Raw genomic sequence first — 19,662 nt, 5'->3', positions numbered from 1 at the left:
AGTGCCCACCATAACTTTGCAGCTATCAAATTACCTTTTATCAACTTTCCTATTGAATTTATATTTTTAAGAAAGTACATTTCCCATTTCCAAATTTCCTATTTGAGATTTGAAGATAATTTATTATTTTATCTTTTGATAATTTGGATGTTTACATTTAACTCAATTATCTGGTTGTGTAAAAAGTTAAAATTTGTGCTAAGTAATCTGATGTTTCTCTAAATATAAAGATGTTTTGTTAATAGTATGTACTTGCTCTATATTCATTGATTTCGGAAGTGCCCACCATAACTTTGCAGCTATCAAATTACCTTTTATCAACTTTCCTATTGAATTTATATTTTTAAGAAAGTACATTTCCCATTTCCAAATTTCCTATTTGAGATTTTATCTTTTGATAATTTGGATGTTTACATTTAACTCAATTATCTGGTTGTGTAAAAAGATAAAATTTATGCTAAGTAATCTGATGTTTCTCTAAATATAAAGATGTTTTATTAATAGTATGTATTTGCTCTATATTCATTGATTTCGGAAGTGCCCACCATAACATTTTAGTTATAATATAATATAGACTTTTCTGATAATAAGTGAATGTACCCATCCTTCTACTATACTATAAGAGCTACTACAGCTTTCCAATTCTTCTTATACATTTGTAATGCTTATTTATTTATGTTCCTAGATTTAATTGTAGATTTCAAACACTTTTTGAAGTTTTCTCCATTAGAATTTTGACTAGGATGAATGGAACATGGTAGTATAATTCACATAGTTTCCATGAAGAAACCTTCCACTGAAATAGTATACTAGCTCTTTTTCTTGTCTTGACTCTTGTACTCTAGCCATCTGAGATTTGTGTCACTAGACCTGAGTCCTTGCAAAGATGCTGCTGAGAAAGAGGCCTGGATCACTACAACCTAAGTTTATAGGCAGCTCCCTGTGGTTTTCTTGCAAATCACTTGACTAAAGGAAGTACCAATTGTACCGATGAAGGCTGAACCTGCCTGATTATTGACAGAACACAGACAAGGGTAACTATTGCTATTTTAATTATTTTCTTTCCTGATTCATATTCTACTCTCACTCATTCAGGGTTCATTTATAGACAGGTAGACTCTAAGCCATAGGAAATGGTAGAGCCAGTAGCTTAAGCTTTCCTCATTAACCCACTGCACTGTGTGTGTGACAAATGCACTGTTACGGATCTTTGCAACTATGTATTGTAACAGTCAACCTCTCCTGATGTAGGGAAAGTAGTTTCAAACAAAACTGTGCACTTAACATAGTAAATACATCTGTGAATGTCTTGTGAGAAGCGATAGAAGGGAGCATCTTTTGTGTTTATGTAATATTAATTCATTTATAATAATCAGGAAAATATGCAAAACAATCCAAATAATTTCCTATAATAAAAAAAATCTATAAAATTTTTATAGTATATTGAGTATCTCTCCTTTGCAGTTACAATCTAGAATTCAGTCCTCTTATGTAATTACGTGGTCATATTTTTGACACTTATGAACTGAGAAGTAAAAAGTGAAATATCTTTAGTTACTTGTACTCACTAGTATTAAGAAGCAGCAGCACTTTCATACAGAGAAACTCTTCATGGGTGACCTGAAGCTTGACAAACTCCTGTGGGATCTGCCACATGGTAAGGCACAGTGAATAGAATGATGATTCTTTCATCCGCTGTCTTGCACCATGCACAACACACAAAAATAAAAATCAACAGGAAAAGAAACACACACAGCGTATTAGCCAGTTTATGTAATTTGTCAGGGAATATAATTTTGAATAAGTTAATATGTTTGATAAGCAAACAATATTTGGAATTGTAATTTTTTTAAAACTTTAATGCAGTATAGTGCTGAAGTTTTGAAGCAAAGAAAATTTAAATGTAGAAAATAACATTAAATATACACAATTAAAATCAATAGTTTCTTTTATTACTATGCTTTACATAGCAGAAGGAAGACAGGAGAGCAGTTGCAGAAGTTGAGTATGTGGTGCTAAATGTTCCTGAGAAATACTTTATTTACTGCTAAGGTTTTCTCTGAAAGCGTACACACCAACAAATGTATATATGTATGTGTAAATGTATATATATATATATATATATGTGTGTGTGTGTGTGTGTGTATACATTTATATATGTGTGTATTATATGTACATGCATTTATTTTATGTGTGTATATGCATGTCTTCATGTGTATATGCATATGTTTGCTATGTGTATGTATGTACATATGCATATATATGTGTGTTCATATTTGTATTTATGTATACTCATATGCACATAGGTGTTTATATATGTATGTATATATAACATTGTATGTAATTCAATGGAAGAATTGGTTCAGTTCCTAGAAACTTAGCAAATTGTGAACTTTTCTAAGGGAAATGTATAGTAATATAGAATAAAATAAAATAAAATTAGAAAACATTAAATCCCATGGTAATGCTAAAAAAAATTTAAAAAAATTAAAAAAAAAACCTGACACTCATTCCTAGTTAAATTATCTTTGTGGAAATAAGAGTTTAGCAATATCAAATCCACAAACATCAATGACAAAGGAAAGATCAACAAATTTGACCTTATTTAAAATATCCATATAGCCCTGGTGACACTTGGAAAAATAACTGCCACAAAAAATACAATTAAGACCCAAACTGCAAAAACACTACCAGTCTATAAAAATCTTTCATTACTGATTAGTTCAGATGTATTTAAGTGTAGTCACTGCTGTTTCTGAATCGGAAACAGACTGGAAACACCATCACTAAGAGGACAATTATGGGGCTGGAGAGATGGCTTACAGGTAAAGGTGCTTCCTTCAAAGCAAGGACCAAGGTTCAACTCCTCAGTACCCACTTAAGCCAGATACAAAATGTGGCACATACATCTGGAGTTCATTTGCAGTGGCTAGAGACCCTGGCATCCTCATTCTCTCATTCTATGCCTCCTTTTCCTCTCAAATTAAAAAAAAAAAATTACAAAGAGGAAAATTAAAAGAAGCGCTACTGTCAAAAGAAATATGTCCATACTGTAATGCTATATCATGAAACAGAATCATTTACCTTTATAAAAAAAAATAAGTGAGGGCTGGAGAGATGGCTCAGCAATTAAGCTGCTTGCCTGCAAAGCCAAAGGACCCAGGTTCAATTCCCCAGGACCCACATAAGCCAGAAGCACAAGGTGGCACACACGTCTGGAGTTTACTTCCAGTACCTGAAGGCCCTGGCATGCCCATTCTTTCTTGTTCTTGCTGCCTCTTTCAAATAAGTAAATAAATATTTAAAAAAAAAACAAGTGAAACAAATGGGTATAAAGGCATATTCATGCCCAAGGTATAGGGAGGCACACGAAACTGGAAGTGAGAGCGCTGAAAAGCAGGGTTGAACTTTTCAGGATGGTGACTTTCACCTTGTCCTCTAAACACTTTAGTGTTCAATTTTTTTTCCTTCTGGGACCATGAATTCAAGATTGCACAATTTAATAACTATTTTAAAATATTTCTTTTATGACAGAGAGAAAAGTGTGTGTGTGTGAGGGTGTACATACATGCCAAGGCCTCCTGCCACTGCAAACAAACTGCAGAATCATGTGCTACTATGTGGGTTCTATGTAGCTTTGCAAGCGAGTGCCTGTAACCACTGAACCATCTCCCCAACCCAAGACAAAAAACTTTTAGTATTAGAAATCATGTAACATTTTGAAACTATGAACCCAAACTATGCTCTATTTGTGACTGAGATTGTCTGTTTTTTCAAATTCCAGTTACTTTTCACATGAAAATTACCATTTTTGCATCAATTTGACCAACTGTTCACCCTATATTTCCATATAATAAAAAAATTCTTTAAACAAACAAACAAAAAAAGAAAACATTAAATAATTGGCAAAGTTAAGCACAAATCCTGAATGTTGAAAACACTTACTTGAGATATTTTCTCATCAGTGCACTGTGTTCTGTTACCCACATTAGGCAGATAAAGCTAGTGGAAGTATGAAAAACAGACCTGGATTCTGCCTTAAAGAAGCAGAGATTAATACTGCCATCCAGGTTCTTTGCCAGTTTATTTAATTCTCTGAGCATCAGGTTCTTAAACTATTAAGTTGAAGGTTGTTAGATACTTAAGGAATTTTAAAATAAATGGAATGACTGAAACATGAAAATAATCTGTAAACTGTGACAAATTATGCATGTGTAAGTTATTAATTTAAAAATAGTCAATATTCACCATTAGAGAAATATAACCATTACCATAAAAGGATTCTTATTAATTTAAAAATTTTATATGAAAAATTAGTTATTTAAATGTGATAAATCAAATGGAAGTATTTATCTTATCAATTTTTAAAATAAAACACTAATGTAGTTTATATTATAAGAAAAAATAATTTTTAATTTTTGAAGGTTGGTTGGTAACTTGAAGCCAAACTATATCTAATTTATTTCATCATCTTCACTAGTATAAAATATGAAATTTTTATTTGACATGGTAAACATTTAATTTTGTTATCAAATGCATTTCTTGGTACATTTTTGAAGAATCTTTAAAAATCTTGTTTATGACAGCAATACACATTGAGTGTGGTGGTTTGAATGTAATTGTATGTTCTTCATAGCCTGATGTTAATTTAAAAATGTTTGTTTATTTGTTTGTTAGTTAGAGAGATAAGGGACACACCAAGACCTCTAGCCACCTCAAAAGAACTCTAGACGCATGTACCACCTTGTGCATCTGGCTTATGTGGTTACTGAGGAATTGAACCTGGATCCTTAGGCTTCACAGGCAAGTGCCTTAATCACTAAGCAATCTCTTCAGCTCAACCTGAGTATTTTTGATTAATATTAAACTTCCTACTTGTGGTGGTTTGATTCAGGTGTCCCCCATAAACTTAGGTGTTCTGAATGCTAGGTTCCCAGCTGATGGATATTTGGGAATTAATGCCTCCTGGAAGGAGTGTATTGTTGGGGGCGGGCTTAAGGGCTTTATAGCCAGTTTCCCCATGCCAGTGTTTGGCACACCCTCCTGTTGCTGTGTTCCACCTTAAGTTGGCCAGGGGGTGATGTCCACCCTCTGTTCATGCCATCGTTTTTCCCTGCCATCGTGGAGCTTCCCCTCGAGCCTGTAAGCCAAATAAACCTCTTTTTCCCAGAAGCTGCTCTTGGTTGGGTGATTTCTACCAGCAATGCGAGCCGGACTGCAACAGTAAAGTGGTACCGAGGAGTGGGATTGCTGCTAGACACCTGACTATGTGGCTTCAGCCTTTTGTAGCTGATTTTCAAGAGGAAAGTGGAAGGAGTTGAAACCTTGGCCTAAGAGATGCCTTGCAGTGCTGTAAGTACAGCTTAATGGACTATTCTGGTCTGAGCTCTAAGACCTGAATGCAGTAAGAACTATGGACTGTGAGGTTTGGCTTATGAGGGTGAGAAAGAGCTGTGCCTGGCCTAGGCTAGCAGTTTGTATGAGAAGCTTGCTCTTGTGCCCATGTTCTGAGAAGTTGTGCAGGGTTGCTTTGCGTAGAAATGAACTGATGTGATCAGAGGAATATGGCACAGAAAGAAAAATCTTTGGGTGAACTACTGCTCGTTCAGCTGCAACTGAGAGATAACAACTTTTGAGACTGGGCTAGCTGACCTGCGCTAGGGCAACAAGAAGAATGTCAACTCTTTTGAAGGGGTCTGAGTGCTCAAGGAGTGTCCTATTCTTCAAAGTCTGCTTTAATCCCCCCTGGATTAACAAATTGGCACCCTACCTGGTATTGTGGAGTATAAGAAATGCTGGAAAGAGGGTCATTGAGTTTGCAACACGGTCTTGTGTTTTGGAAATGGCCATGGGCAGTGTGAAGCAGGTTTGCTGGTTGCCTGCATAGAGACCCTATGGGGCCATGAAGATGAACCGTGGCTTGCAGTGGAGACCCAGTGGAGATGCCGCGACCATGAGATGGCTGCCAAGGAGCTGCTGGCCCCGATGAAGTTTTCCAGGACTGTGAGTAGCCTAGCTGGAGGGGCGGAATTGGAATGCCAGAGACTTGTTGCTGGTTAGAATTATCGAACTTGAAGATTTGTCACTGGCTAGAGTTGCTGGACTTGAAGCTACAGAGTTTGATGTTTGCCCTGGTTGTTTTAAATCTTGTATTGGTTGAATGTTTCTTTGCTATGCCCAATGTCATCTTTTGCAGTGTGAATATTTATTCTGTGCCATTATGGGTTTTTTGAGGTTATATTTTGGTATTATGGCTCAGTTAAAAGATCTTAAACTATGGGGATGTATGAACATCATTGAGATTGATAAAAACTATGGGGACTTTTAAAGTCAGACTGAATGCATTGTATTTTACATCATGTATGGATATCAGTTTATGGGGGCCAGGGGCGGAATGTGGTGGTTTGATTCAGGTGTCCCCCATAAACTTAGGTGTTCTGAATGCTAGGTTCCCAGCTGATGGATATTTGGGAATTAATGCCTCCTGGAAGGAGTGTATTGTTGGGGGCGGGCTTAAGGGCTTTATAGCCAGTTTCCCCATGCCAGTGTTTGGCACACCCTCCTGTTGCTGTGTTCCACCTTAAGTTGGCCAGGGGGTGATGTCCACCCTCTGTTCATGCCATCGTTTTTCCCTGCCATCGTGGAGCTTCCCCTCGAGCCTGTAAGCCAAATAAACCTCTTTTTCCCAGAAGCTGCTCTTGGTTGGGTGATTTCTACCAGCAATGCGAACCGGATTGCAACACTACTTAAGTATCCAGTAGGCAGAGGCCTTCTGGAGGAGGCAGGTTACTGGAGCCAGATCTGAGGTGTGTAGAGAAACAGTTGAAACTCTGGCTGATCATGCTTGCTGGTGTTGGACTCTTGTCTATCTGCTAGAGATGTATGATGGGTGAACCAGCTTCCTCTGCCATGGTGGTGCTTCCCTTGAAACCAGGAAACTTGACATAAATCCTTTCCTCCCACAAGTTGCTTCTGGTCAGTTGTTTGTCTTAACAATGAAAAGGTAACTGTAACATTGAGGTACAAAGAAAACCTCCATATAACAAATTACTAAAACAAATGATTCACTTTTATTAAGATTCCCTATCTGTATGCATAGATAAGGACTTTCTAAAAGGGACTCCAGTTGCTCAGAAAATGACAATGGGAATCACATGAAATAAAAAGCTTCTTCACAGGGCTGGAGAGATTGCTTAGTGGTTAAGGCACTTGCCTGCAAAGCCAAAGGACCCAGGTTTGATTCCCCAGGACCCATGTAAGCCAGATGCACAAGGTGGCCCACACATCTGGAGTTCGTTTATAGTGGCTGGACTCCCTGGCACACCAATTCTCTCTCTTTCACTCTACCTGCTTCTTTCCCTCCCGCTCTCCCTCCACCTTTCTCGCTCTCATAAATAAATAAAAATAAAATATTAAAAAAGCTCCTGCACAGCAAAGGAAACAATTGTGTGGAAAACAGTCTCCAGAATGGGAGAAAGTATTTGCTTACTATACATCTGACAGAGGATTAATAACTAGAATGTATAAAGAACTCAAAAAAACTAAAATACCAAAAATACCAAAAACAACCCAGCCAATAAATGAGATAATGAACTGGCAATTTTCAAAAAATGAAAAGCAAATAGTCAATAAACATGAAAAATGTTCAACTTCACTAGCTATCAGTACAATGCAAATTGCAATGACATTGAGATTCCACCTTACCCCTCTCAGAATGTCAGTTATTAAGAAAGCAACACGTAATGCTAGTGAGGGTGTAAAGAAAAGGGACTCTGTGTTTCTGTATTCACTGCTGGTGAGAGTGTGAACTAGTCCAGCACCTATGGAAATCAATCTGAACGTTCCTCAAAAGCTACAAATAGGGCTGGAGAGGTGGCTTAGCATTTAAGTGCTTGCCTGTGAAGTCTAAAGACCCCAGTTTGACATTTGATTTCTCAGGACCCATGTCAGCCAGATACACAAGGGGGCACATGCATCTAGAGTTCATTTGCAGTGGCTGGAGGCCCTGGCACACCCATTCTCTCTCTGTATCTGCCTTCTTCTCTGTCTGTCACTCTCAAAGAAATAAATAAAAATAACCAAAACATTTTCAAAAAGCTACAAATGGATTTGCTGTATGACATAGCTATGCTATTCCTTGGTATTTATTGGGAGGACTTCATTCAGTTCAACCTATCTCAGAGTTGCTTGCACATCAGTATTTATCACATTATGCACAATAACTAAGTTACACAATCAACCTAAATGTCCAATGACAGAGAAGTACAGAAAATGTAGCATATATACTCAATGGATTTTATCCAATCATAAAGATGAATGATAGTGTATCATTTGCAGGAACATGGATGCAACTACAGATAATCACACTAAAAAATTATGGGAGACTCAGAAAGATATGTATAAATGCATACATGAATATGTAACATGAAGGTAGAAACAAAACTATCTAGGGGAATAAGGGGGAATAATGGGAGGAGGTGGAGTCATGGAGGAATACAGTTAAAGTACATTGTGTATTCCTAAGAAATGTCCTGGGAACTACAGTACTGTGCACAATAAAAATTAGTATACCAGGTAGCATATTAAGTTAATTCTCAGAAATCAGTTAGGAAATTTCTATTATTTAGTTCACTAAATACATAATAATGCATTGAATATAATTTTGAAAATTAACCTAAAATGTACCATAATAAGAGCAAGAACAACAAAAGTCACTACTTACTCATTTAAGATCAGATCAGGTGCAAAATATAACATCTGCCCACTGACATGTTTGTAGGATCTCCATCCTAGTCCAAATACCATTAAGCTCATCCATGAGTACTGTATGAGTGTTATCTGGTCATCAATATGTAAGTTTCGAAAACCTACAAAACAAATGTGTAATAATAAATCACAAAAATTACTGGCTTCCTTGCCCTTCAGAGATGCTTCAGTGTGGTCCGTATCGCAGTCTGTCCTTTCAATTCTATTCACTGAGCTCTGGTGCCCTTCTAGTAATTGTTTTCTCTTTTGTTTTGATAGCCAGAGGTATTTTTCTACAGTTAGTCTGGCTTATTTTACTTTGTTTTGATGTTGTTGGCACCCATAAATCTAATTTACTAAGATGCAGGAAAACATTATACAACCAAGAAAAATTTGGCATGTAATTTTCACAGTTCATTATTTTCATATGAATTAAATGCACATTGAAGTATGTGTTAATATTTTATTTATTTTTAGGAAAAACTATAAATCAACATGAAAAATTTAGAATATAAATATTTCTTATTAATTGAATTTTCAAAAAGTGGGTAGTTAATTCTTTGATAAAATTCAGATGCAAATGATAAAGACAAATGAATTTTCCTAATTTTTTTAAATGAAGCCTCCTGATCAGAAACACAGATAAAGCTGTCTACTGTATGTCTCCTCAAAGCAGAAGAGTTCTTCAGAGAAGCCCACATGCCTGTCCTGTCCCTAGCACATATTGATTGCCACTTTGAGCAAGAGAGATCACAGCAATGATGTTAACTAAGTTGGTGGATGCTAAATATTCAACGAGGATGATTGTCCACACTGTAAAGTGATACACAACTGCTTATTACTTGTCTGTCAATGTAACAAAACTGCTCATGACAATAATGGCTACATGATAGGCACAAATCAGTCTGATAGGAAGACTCTGATTTTAAAAGAAAAAGAACTGGGCATGGCAGGGTCTGCCTACCATCCTACTACTCTGGAGGTGAAGTCTAGAGGGTCAGAAGTTCAGAGTCATCCTTGGTTACATAGGGAGTTGAGCCCAACTGGGCTACAGAAGACCCTATATCTCAAGACAACAATTTAAAAAAAATTATCAAAATTAGAAGTCTGAAGGTTTTTTAAAACTATAAGTTCCACTAAAGTATAAATGCTAATAATAGCAATGAAAGTCAGAAGACAAATTACATGTTGTTAATGGAATATATATTTGGAATATTTTCAGAATATACTTCATGCACATTATTTTATGTAACAAATTGTATGAGTTTTATCATATATAAAGTGGCAGGCTGTTGGAAAGTTAGCTTCAATTAATTAGGCATATTAAAATGACAGATCATTTACTATAACATCCAACAATATATTACTATTCTTCATATGTTTCTTGTTCAATTAGCTGTTGTTGAACAAAGCAAATGAGATTTATTGAGCTAAAGTTAGAGCAACACGAGTGTGTCAGGACAAGCATGGCTAGGATTTTGGCCAGAATCCAAAGAGAATAAAGTTTAGAGCTGAGAAAAGTGGGTGGGCTCTGCAGGGGACATGTTCCTGTTAAAACTTTCTGGGGGCGGGGGCCAGAGGGGTGGCTAAGCCGTTAAGGTGTTTGCCTACAAAGCCAAAGTACTCAGGCTCGACTCCCCAGGACCCACATTAGTCAGATGCACAAGGGGGCACATGCATCTGGAGTTCAATTGCAGTGGCTGGAGGCCCTGGCATGCCCATTCATTCTCTCTCTCTCCCCCCCATCTTTCTCTGTCAAATAAATAAATAAATAAATAAATAAATAAATAAATAAATAAATAAATATTTAAAATATAAAAAATTACTGGGGCTGAAGAGATGGATCAATGTTTAAAGGTGCTTGTTTGCATTGCCCAGTTTGGAGTCCCTAGTACCCATGTAAAGCCAGATGCACAAAGTGATGCAGGTATCTGGAGTTCATTTGCAGTGGCAGGAAGCCCTGTGGCATGCCCATTCTCTCTCCCTCCCTCATTTTCTCTTTCTTCCCTTTTTTCTCTCTCTTTTTCTCAAATAAATAGAGTATTTAAAAATTTGTTTTCTAAACCGGGCATGGTGGTACACGCCTTTAATCCTAGCACTCAGGAGGCAGAGGTAGGAGGATTGCTATGTTTAAATACCTAAGAAGGCTATTGTTTTTACTTTAGATCTTTGTTCCATATTAACTTCTGACTAGTTTAAAATTTGCATAAGAATATATGTATATGTGTATATATATATGTGTGTGTGTGTGTGTGTGTGTGTGTGTGTGTGTGTGTGTATGTATATACATATATATATATCTTTATTTTTTGAAGTAAGGTCTCACTCTAGCCTAGACTGACCTGAAACTCTGTAGCAGCCCACACTAGCCTCAAACTCACAGTGGTCCTCCTACCTCTTCCTCCTTGAGTGTTGGAATTAAAGGTGTGCCTCATCAAGGATGGTATAAGTTTTTTCTTTTTTAAAAAACAGATTTTATTTATGTTTACATTCACTTTTCTCTACTTTTTGTTTTGTCTTTTTTCACATTTAGTTCTGTTTTTGGATTCCAGGCTTATTAATCACTTGAAGGGCCACTTTTATTTTCTGATAATATAACACACAAGGCAAATTTTCTTGAAATATTTTAAAACTTACCTGATTATCAACATGTCTAGAAGAAGGTATATTTCAATCTAATAGAATAGAGCCCAGACAATAACCTTTATTTACTCTATCTGTTAGTGGGGTTTCCTGAAAAAATGTCCAATGTTAAATTAACTTGAACATGCTTTGCTCAGAAGTGCAATATTTTCCCCTATCAACTGTAATGCTATCCCATTATTTTATACTGAAACAAAGATAGGAACACTGGGAAACATTCCCATAAGGATAATGAGTAGGTAATCTAGTCCATTTGAGATAACTGTCACAACGGGAAACATTCTCATGGATAATTGACGGATAATCTCTAATCATGCTTAGCAAGTATTGCAAAAAATTACCCTTTTTTAAAGTGACTTGGCCTAATAATCTCTAAAAACCTAGTTATTAACTGTCTAATGCTTAATGTTTAAAAAAAATCTTAAAAGAAAGTATAATGAAGGATATGGCTTGCATGAACTGATATCAATTCCATAATTGTGATGAAAGAATAGATAGGCTGTGCTTCTATTAAAAAAAAAAATAGCAGAAGGCTGGGAAGATTGCTGAGTGGTTAAAGATGGTAGCTTTACAAAGCCTGATGGTCTGGGGTCTATTCCTCAGTACTCACATAAAGCCAGATGCACAAAGGTACATGCATCTGGAGTTCATTTGACCAGGCAAGAGTTATCCATTCTTTCATTTCTCTCTCTTAAAGAAATACATAAAGATTTGTTTTTAACTGCTGAGCCATCTCTCCAGTGTGATGAAGGCATATTCTTTTTGGAAAAAAAAGTGTCGGGCTGGGGAAATGGCTCAGAAGTTAATGTGCTTGCTGCACAAGCATCAAGGCCTGATTTTGGACCTTCAGAACCCACATAAAATACTATGCATTTATGACCACACATATCAGATACAAATAAGCATGAAAATATTTTCATGTAGTTGAAATAGTTAATATGAAGAAGGGCAAAGCATTTCACATCTCTGAACCTTCAGGCACAAGATATGAACTGTATATACAATTATGAACTGATGATTTAATAACATAAGACAATGTAGCTCTTTTATATAAATTCTGAGCCTTAATTTTCTGTATATTCTTTTCTTGGAGACTGTCACCCTGTCTGATCTTGAACTCATGGTCTTTCTGACTCCATCCTTTCTCAGGTGCTGGGATTACAGTCTTGTACCACCACTCCTGCCTCTGTACATTGCTTTTAAGCATCTAGTTGAGGCAAAGTATTTATGCTCACAACTCAGCAAGAAGATACAAAGATTCTGTTTCTGCCTTCAATACGTACAGTCTTGTGAGATAGAGAAGGGAAGAGGAAAAGCGCTACTTGAGTTCAGAGAGCAGTGTTATGTTGAAACATGCAAAGAGCAGGAAAAAGTCAAATATTTCTGGATCTAGTCTGGGAAGGATCCCTGAATTCATCCCAGGGAAGAGTGGATAATGTGAATCTAAAAGGCTGACTAGTGGCCTGCCAAGGAGATGGGAGTAGAGAATGGCTTCTATGAAAACAGTATGTGAAAGGAATGAAGCAGGAAATTGAGCTAATATTCTTCTTTAGAGTTGCTATAGTAGAGGGAAAGTTAAAGTAAATGTGGCAAATTCAGAAGCCCCATCACAGAAGGGCTTTGCATATTAAGATCAGGGGAAAAGGGTGGAAAAATGCCTGATTTTAGTTATGTTAGAAATATGTCCTTAGGACACAATAGAGAATTTTTTAGGAGCTTAAATATAGATAAAAATTAATGATGACCACAGTAATAGGGATAATAGCCATGAAAGTAGCATGTGTAATAAGTTATACATTTTTATAAGCAGAGTTGACAGATTTTGACAACCAACAGTTTAGGGAATAAAGAGAAAGTTGGCTAAAGATGGGTGTGGCCAAAGGATCTAGCCATAAAAATGTTTTTGTCTGATGGAATAAGGTCATGTTGACTTGGAACCTCATCTGGGTGGAGATGTGTAATAAGTATTTGAAATATGCAGTCTAGTAGCTTACTAGAGGGTCTAGAGTGATGTTATGTATTTAAGTGCCATTGGAGCAGGGTAGGAAGGATAAGATGAACATATCCAGATGGTAGAGAGTGAGAAACACTGCAAAAGAGGACAGACATGAGGACATGAACATTTATGGAATGGGGAACAAATTCAGAAGGAGGAAGAACATTCAGATTGGGATAAATATATATTTCTGGGAGGAAAGTGATAAATGACAAAGAAAGAATTCGAGAAGCAGTAAGTTCTCTACCAATGGCTACAGAGCATATTAAACATAGTCATGTGATTGTTTTCAAGTAAAAACAAAATCTGTCCATGCTGGTGATAATAATTTCAGTGATAAGGTGTTAGAAAATGATTTTTGGAAGTCTTTTTTTTTTTTTTTTTTTTTTTGGTTTTTCAAGGTAGGGTCTCACTCTGGTTCAGGCTGACCTGGAATTCACTATGTAGTCTCAGGGTGGCCTCGAACTCACGGCGATCCTCCTACCTCTGCCTCCCGAGTGCTGGGATTAAAGGCGTGCGCCACCATGCCCGGCTGATTTTTGGAAGTCTTGATAAAAATATTTATCAGCCTTGCTTTGCTCCTTATAGGCCACTCTAATTTCTCTTTAATAACTTTTTTAGAAGGCAATAATTTCTATTACCCATTTGATTTGGGAAGAAAGAAAAACGTTTCTTTGTCACACATGCAGTGACTACCATTGGCTTATGTTTCATGAACTCTGGCTAACTGAAACCAAGATAAACGTGATGTATTCAAACATGCATTATTTAAATTGCCAGCACATTGACCTAAATGGATAATTCAGCAAATTAATACAAGTGCCAAGACAAAATTAATAACATAAAAGTGTTTTCTCTAAACTTCTGTCACTTTCATTCCACAGCTAACATAAAGATAAGGATCAGGTTTTTTATTATTATTATTATTTTATTTAGAGAGAGAGAGGAAGAGAATTGGCATGTTAGGGGGCCTCAGCCACTGCAATTGAACTCCAGATGCTTGTACCACCTAGTGGAAATATGTAACCTTGTGCTTGCCTCATCTTTGTGCATCTGGCTTAGGTGGGATCTGGAAAGTCAAACATGGGTTCTTAGGCTTCGCAGGCAAGTGCCTTAACCTCTAAACCATCATTCCAGCCCCATTGATTTCTTTTTTGGAGTAGGATCTCACTCTAGCCCAGGCTGACTTGGAACACACAACAATCCTCCTACCCCTTCTTCCAGAATGCTGGGATTAAAACTGTGTGCCACCATACCTGGCTGTTATTTATTTATTTATTTATTTATTTATTTATTTATTTATTTATTTATTTATTTTAAGGTAGTGTCTCATTCTAGCCCAGGCTGAACTGGAATTCACTATGTAGTCTCATGGTGGCCTTGAACTCACAGCAATCCTCATACCTCTGCCTCCCAAGTGCTGGGATTAAAGGCATGTGCCACTATGCCTGCTTCATTTAATGTTTAAAGATACTATTACTTTAAGACTGTACTTAATCAGCCCATAATTTAGACCTTTATTTTACTTTGCACTACTTGTCCTAAAAGAAATTTACTGTCAGTAGTTTCTCAATACTTGGGTGAAGAAACCTCCAGAAGGTCTTTATTTATTACAATAGTACCTGAGAGTTCATATACACAAATGTATTTTCTCAATCAGAAGCTACCAGAAGATTTAGTTAGTATCTTGTGGAATGAGTGCAGATAAAGCTTTTAATGTTATTAAGGGACCATCACATTTGAAAAGATTAGGGACCGCTTAAACTATTTTAATTCATTATTGACCAAATTCAACTTATGCTTTATTCAGCCACTCTACTTTCTCTAACCAGAATGTTCTCTTCTTTACTTAAAATTAAAATATATATATACACATATATATTTGCAAGAGAGACAGTGCATGCACGAATAGATATACCCAGGTCTCTTGTCACTGCAAATGAATTCCAGATTCATGTGCCACTCTGTGCATGTGGCTTTAAGTGGGTATTGCCAAAAACCATTTCCCCACTTCCTTTACATTTGTGTCTTGTATCTCTTCCACATATGCCATTGGTAGGTCTTTTCTCTTTTGGAGTTGAAGGTTTTTTAATAGAGGAAGTACATATTGTACATTTTCATATTTTATAGATAATCTATGACTGCACAATAAAAATGAGAACATCTTATGCACTGAAGCTACAGATAAAAGGCAAGGTAAAATCATTCATGAACAGACATCTGCTGTATATTACAGGTTGTCTGTAAACATGCTGTTACTAGGTACAGCATCCTCTAAACCTTTATTACACTTAAAAGGATACCTTTGAATGAGAGAGAAGTCAGATAAGCTGCATGATGGTTTATACTGATTACCAACTTCACAGCACCTAGAATCACCTGAGAGAGATGACCTTGATTAGGTTGAAGTGGGAATACCCACCTTAGCTGTGGGTGGAGTCCTGGACTGTGTACAAGGAGATCATTAGCTAAGCAGTAGCAGCCTTTGCCACTGTTCTGCATCCTCACTGTGGACTAAATGTGACAAGCTCCTGCTTCCGTGCCTTCCTTGATATGATGGTCTGTGACCTGGGACTGTAAACTGAAAGAAATCCTTCCTCCCTTAAACTGATTTTTTGGTCAGGTATTTTGTCTCATCAATGAGAAGGTAACTATAATTGGTAATAGATACTTAGCTGGGTTGTTTCTGTGATGATCTTGGCCATCATGTTGTTCTTAGTCTTTTGGGACCTAGATTATTGTGGGAAGAATGTGGAAGGATTCACAATTTTGTTATGATGAGTATTCTGTATGTGATCTAACTCGGACATCCACAATAAACTTTATTATTGTGAAATAATAGCAATTCATGTGTGCATAAAATATATGTGTGTGTATGTATGTATGCATATATGTATGTAAATGAGTAAATTCATAGTCTATCTTATTATTAAGGTTCCTTTAACAAAAGTCCATCTTTTACACTTACTAATCTTATTACAATTGGATGAATAGATAAATAAATTTCTCTTACATACAAAAATGATGTGTAGCTTCTAGGCAGGACTACATTCAGATGCATTCACAACATGAGATGCCATCTTTTTTGTTTCCAACAGCACTGTTTCATTGTTAGGTCTTGCACTTAGAACGTAAGTAATAGACATTAGTTGACTGAGTCAGTGAATAAGAACTGTAAGCTTGTTTGAAGTCAAATGGCATCAGTTTGGAGTAGCTTATAACACTAGGTTATTGTGATGGTCAATCTTAATTGTTAACTTGATTGGACTTACTATTTCCTAGGAGATAATTCTCTTTGAGGGTGTTTCTAGAGGGGGTTAACTGAGGTGAGATGATATACCCTGAATATGGGCTGGGTCTCCCAGATGAAATAAAAAAGAGAAAACTGAGCACCAGCATTCATCTCTCCATATCTCCCAGCAGTGACCAGCACCTGCTGCTATGCCTTCCCCCAAATAATGGATTATACATACCCTCAAGTGGGAGTCTCCTTAAATTGCTTTTATCAGTATTTATCACTATAAGAAAATAGCTAACACAATGATGTAAATGTCCCTACCTGTCCATTCTCAGATGATAGTCACTCTAGTTAATGACTTTCTCCTCCTTCAATCAGGAGTGCTGCTCTCAAAATGCAGTCTTGGTATATACAGTTTTAAAAGACCATAATCCATGCAATCCTTTGATAATTAATCTCCATGCTCCTATGGTTTTTCATTAATGGAAATGCTGTGTTGATAAGTTTGTGGCCAGCACTTGATTTGCTACACATAAATTACAGTGTGCAACATTCAAAACCTTGTCACCAAAATCAATGCATAAATTTCTCTCATTGCCTTTCAATGTGTATGTGGATTCAAAAGTCTTGATATATAACTGCTCAGCTTAAAATAGCTATTATCTAAGGTGAATAAATTTTCCTTTAAATTATTTGTTTCCTGTTTGTCAACTGATGGCAGAATTTTATTAATCAAGAACTTCTAAAATTCAAACAAAAGAAATGTGACCTATATCAACAACAACCAAGGAAATAACTATTTCCATATAAATATTAAAAATATTTAAACACTAATTTTTTTTATTTTTATTTATTTATTTATTTGAGAGTGACAGACACAGAGAGAAGGACAGATAGAGGGAGAGAGAGAGAATGGGCGCGCCAGGGCTTCCAGCCTCTGCAAACGAACTCCAGACGCGTGCGCCCCCTTGTGCATCTGGCTAACGTGGGACCTGGGGAACTGAGCCTCGAACCGGGGTCCTTAGGCTTCACAAGCAAGCGTTTAACCGCTAAGCCATCTCTCCAGCCCTTAAACACTAATTTTAAAACCAAATAATTTTATCAATACTGTTATGCCATTTTGTTTAGCAAAAATCTGTCAAACGTAAAAACTACATCACATTAGGTTTGATTTAAATATTCAGATCTTTCTCAATGAATTAAAGTTACCTCTGTATGTCCTTTAAGTTAGAATAAAGCTAATAAAACCTTAACACTTGGGTTTTTCTATGAAATTACTTTAACTCCATTAGATGAGATAGGGCACTTTCAAGGAGGTGTGGCAAGACTTCATCTCCATTAGAATACTGAATTTTAGTAACTTTGTTCAATTCATAGCTTTTTAAAGATTAAACAAATAGGAATCCAATTTTTCTGTTTCAGGTAACCTTGGATGTTCAATAACAATTCATCCATTATACTTCAAACATTTCAGGTAGAACAATAACTAAGATATATATATATATATATATATATATATATATATATATATATATATATGGGCAAATTGAGAAGGAATTGTATTTTAAAAAGTTATGAATTTACTTGGGGAATAAATGGCTTAATATGTTTCTTGACCCTATATTAGAAAAATAATTTGGGGGCTGGAGAGGTGGCTTAGCAGTTAAGTGCTTGCCTGTGAAGCCTAAGGACCCCAGTTTGAGGCTCGATTCCCCAGAACCCAGGTTAGCCAGATGCATGAGAGGGTGCATGTGTCTGGAGTTCATTTGCAGTGGCTGGAGGCCCAAGCACGCCCATTCTCTCTCTCTATCTGCCTCTTTCTCTCTGTCTGTCGCTCTCAAATAAATAAATAAAAATAAAAAAACAAAATTTTTTTAAAAAGAAAAATAATTTTGTCTGAAGATGTATATTATGATTGTTATGAAGAAAATATAATATTTAGAAAGTGTTCTGATTTTAATAATGAGGGCAACACCTCCCCAAGGAATGGGTGCAGTCTTTCCCTGGTTCTGCTGTCCACAATTCAACCGAGTGAGAATTTTACCTTTTTAGTTAAAAATGTTTATATGTGTATAATGGGTGTGAGTGTGGGCACACATGTGGAGGCCAGGGGACAACTTTGGGTGTTGGTCCTTTGGTCCTTGCCTTCTACCTTGTTTGGGGCAGAGTCCCTTAGTGTTCAACACTGTTTTTTTTTTTTTTTTTTTTTTTTTCAGGATTAACTACTCTTTGAGTTTTTGGAAAATTCTCCTGTCTCAGTCTTCCTGTTTTGCCCTAGGCATTTTGGGATTGGAGGCCCATTATAGCGTTTGGCTTTCACATTGGTTCTGAGGGATCTGAATTCTTTTCTTAAGCTTGTGTGACAAGTGCTTTAGCCCTGAGCCTTTTCCCCAGCCCTCATCCATGTAATTCTTCCAGGCACTTGTTTTCTAAAGAGCCATGTTGAGAAGGCAAGCTATGCTGGAAGTGACTGGCATGCTTTCCTGATGATACAAACTAAGTTCTCACAGTTGCTTAACCATATCCTCTTACTGGGGTATAAATTAAAACCAACAGTGACTTTCAGGTCACTACTCTATGTCTAAACCACTTATATAAGTTGAGGAATTGTATATTCATTAACTTTGAACATTTTAATGTCCTCTGAGTACTGTTTGTTACATGCTTAAACACTTGATTTTATTTTCAATGGATTGAAATTGGCTCATTTAGGATTTAAAATAAACTAGACATAAGGAAATTGTTTACACACCTTTCTTTGAATTATAAAACCTGTGGTTGAACACATATACTATTTAATTGTCTCATATATAAAATTATTATTTAACTGTTTCATATATGGAATTCTTGGTTTATCAACAAGACTCCAAGTATTGTTTTATATTCTATAGTATATGAGTATGTATGTGAGCATTGTGTATTTGTATGTGGAGGGATATTTAGGGATGGAGAATGAACTCAGGACCTTGCACATCTAAGCATACACTCTGCCAACTGAGCTATATTCTAAACAAATACTTTGAAGTGATGAAACATATAT

At 36.3% G+C, this 19,662-nt stretch overlaps 1 protein-coding gene across 2 annotated transcripts in view; it reads right to left on the bottom strand.

Annotated features, from left to right (window-relative positions):
* Pgr (progesterone receptor) overlaps positions 1-19,662 on the bottom strand; it is a 78,488-nt gene that overhangs the window by 8,393 nt on the left and 50,433 nt on the right. For both annotated transcript variants that reach the window (XM_004661913.2, XM_004661914.2), the window contains 2 exons: positions 8,723-8,867; positions 1,569-1,699 (listed from right to left, as the gene is read on the bottom strand). In XM_004661913.2, coding sequence (XP_004661970.2) covers positions 1,569-1,699; positions 8,723-8,867 — 276 coding nt within the window. The remainder of the gene's footprint in view (positions 1-1,568; positions 1,700-8,722; positions 8,868-19,662) is intronic.

Source organism: Jaculus jaculus, chromosome 3, assembly GCF_020740685.1.
Source record: "Jaculus jaculus isolate mJacJac1 chromosome 3, mJacJac1.mat.Y.cur, whole genome shotgun sequence".
Lineage (NCBI taxonomy): Eukaryota > Metazoa > Chordata > Mammalia > Rodentia > Dipodidae > Jaculus > Jaculus jaculus.
Note: the sequence above shows the minus strand (reverse complement) of the source record. Positions and strands in the feature narration are given on the sequence as shown.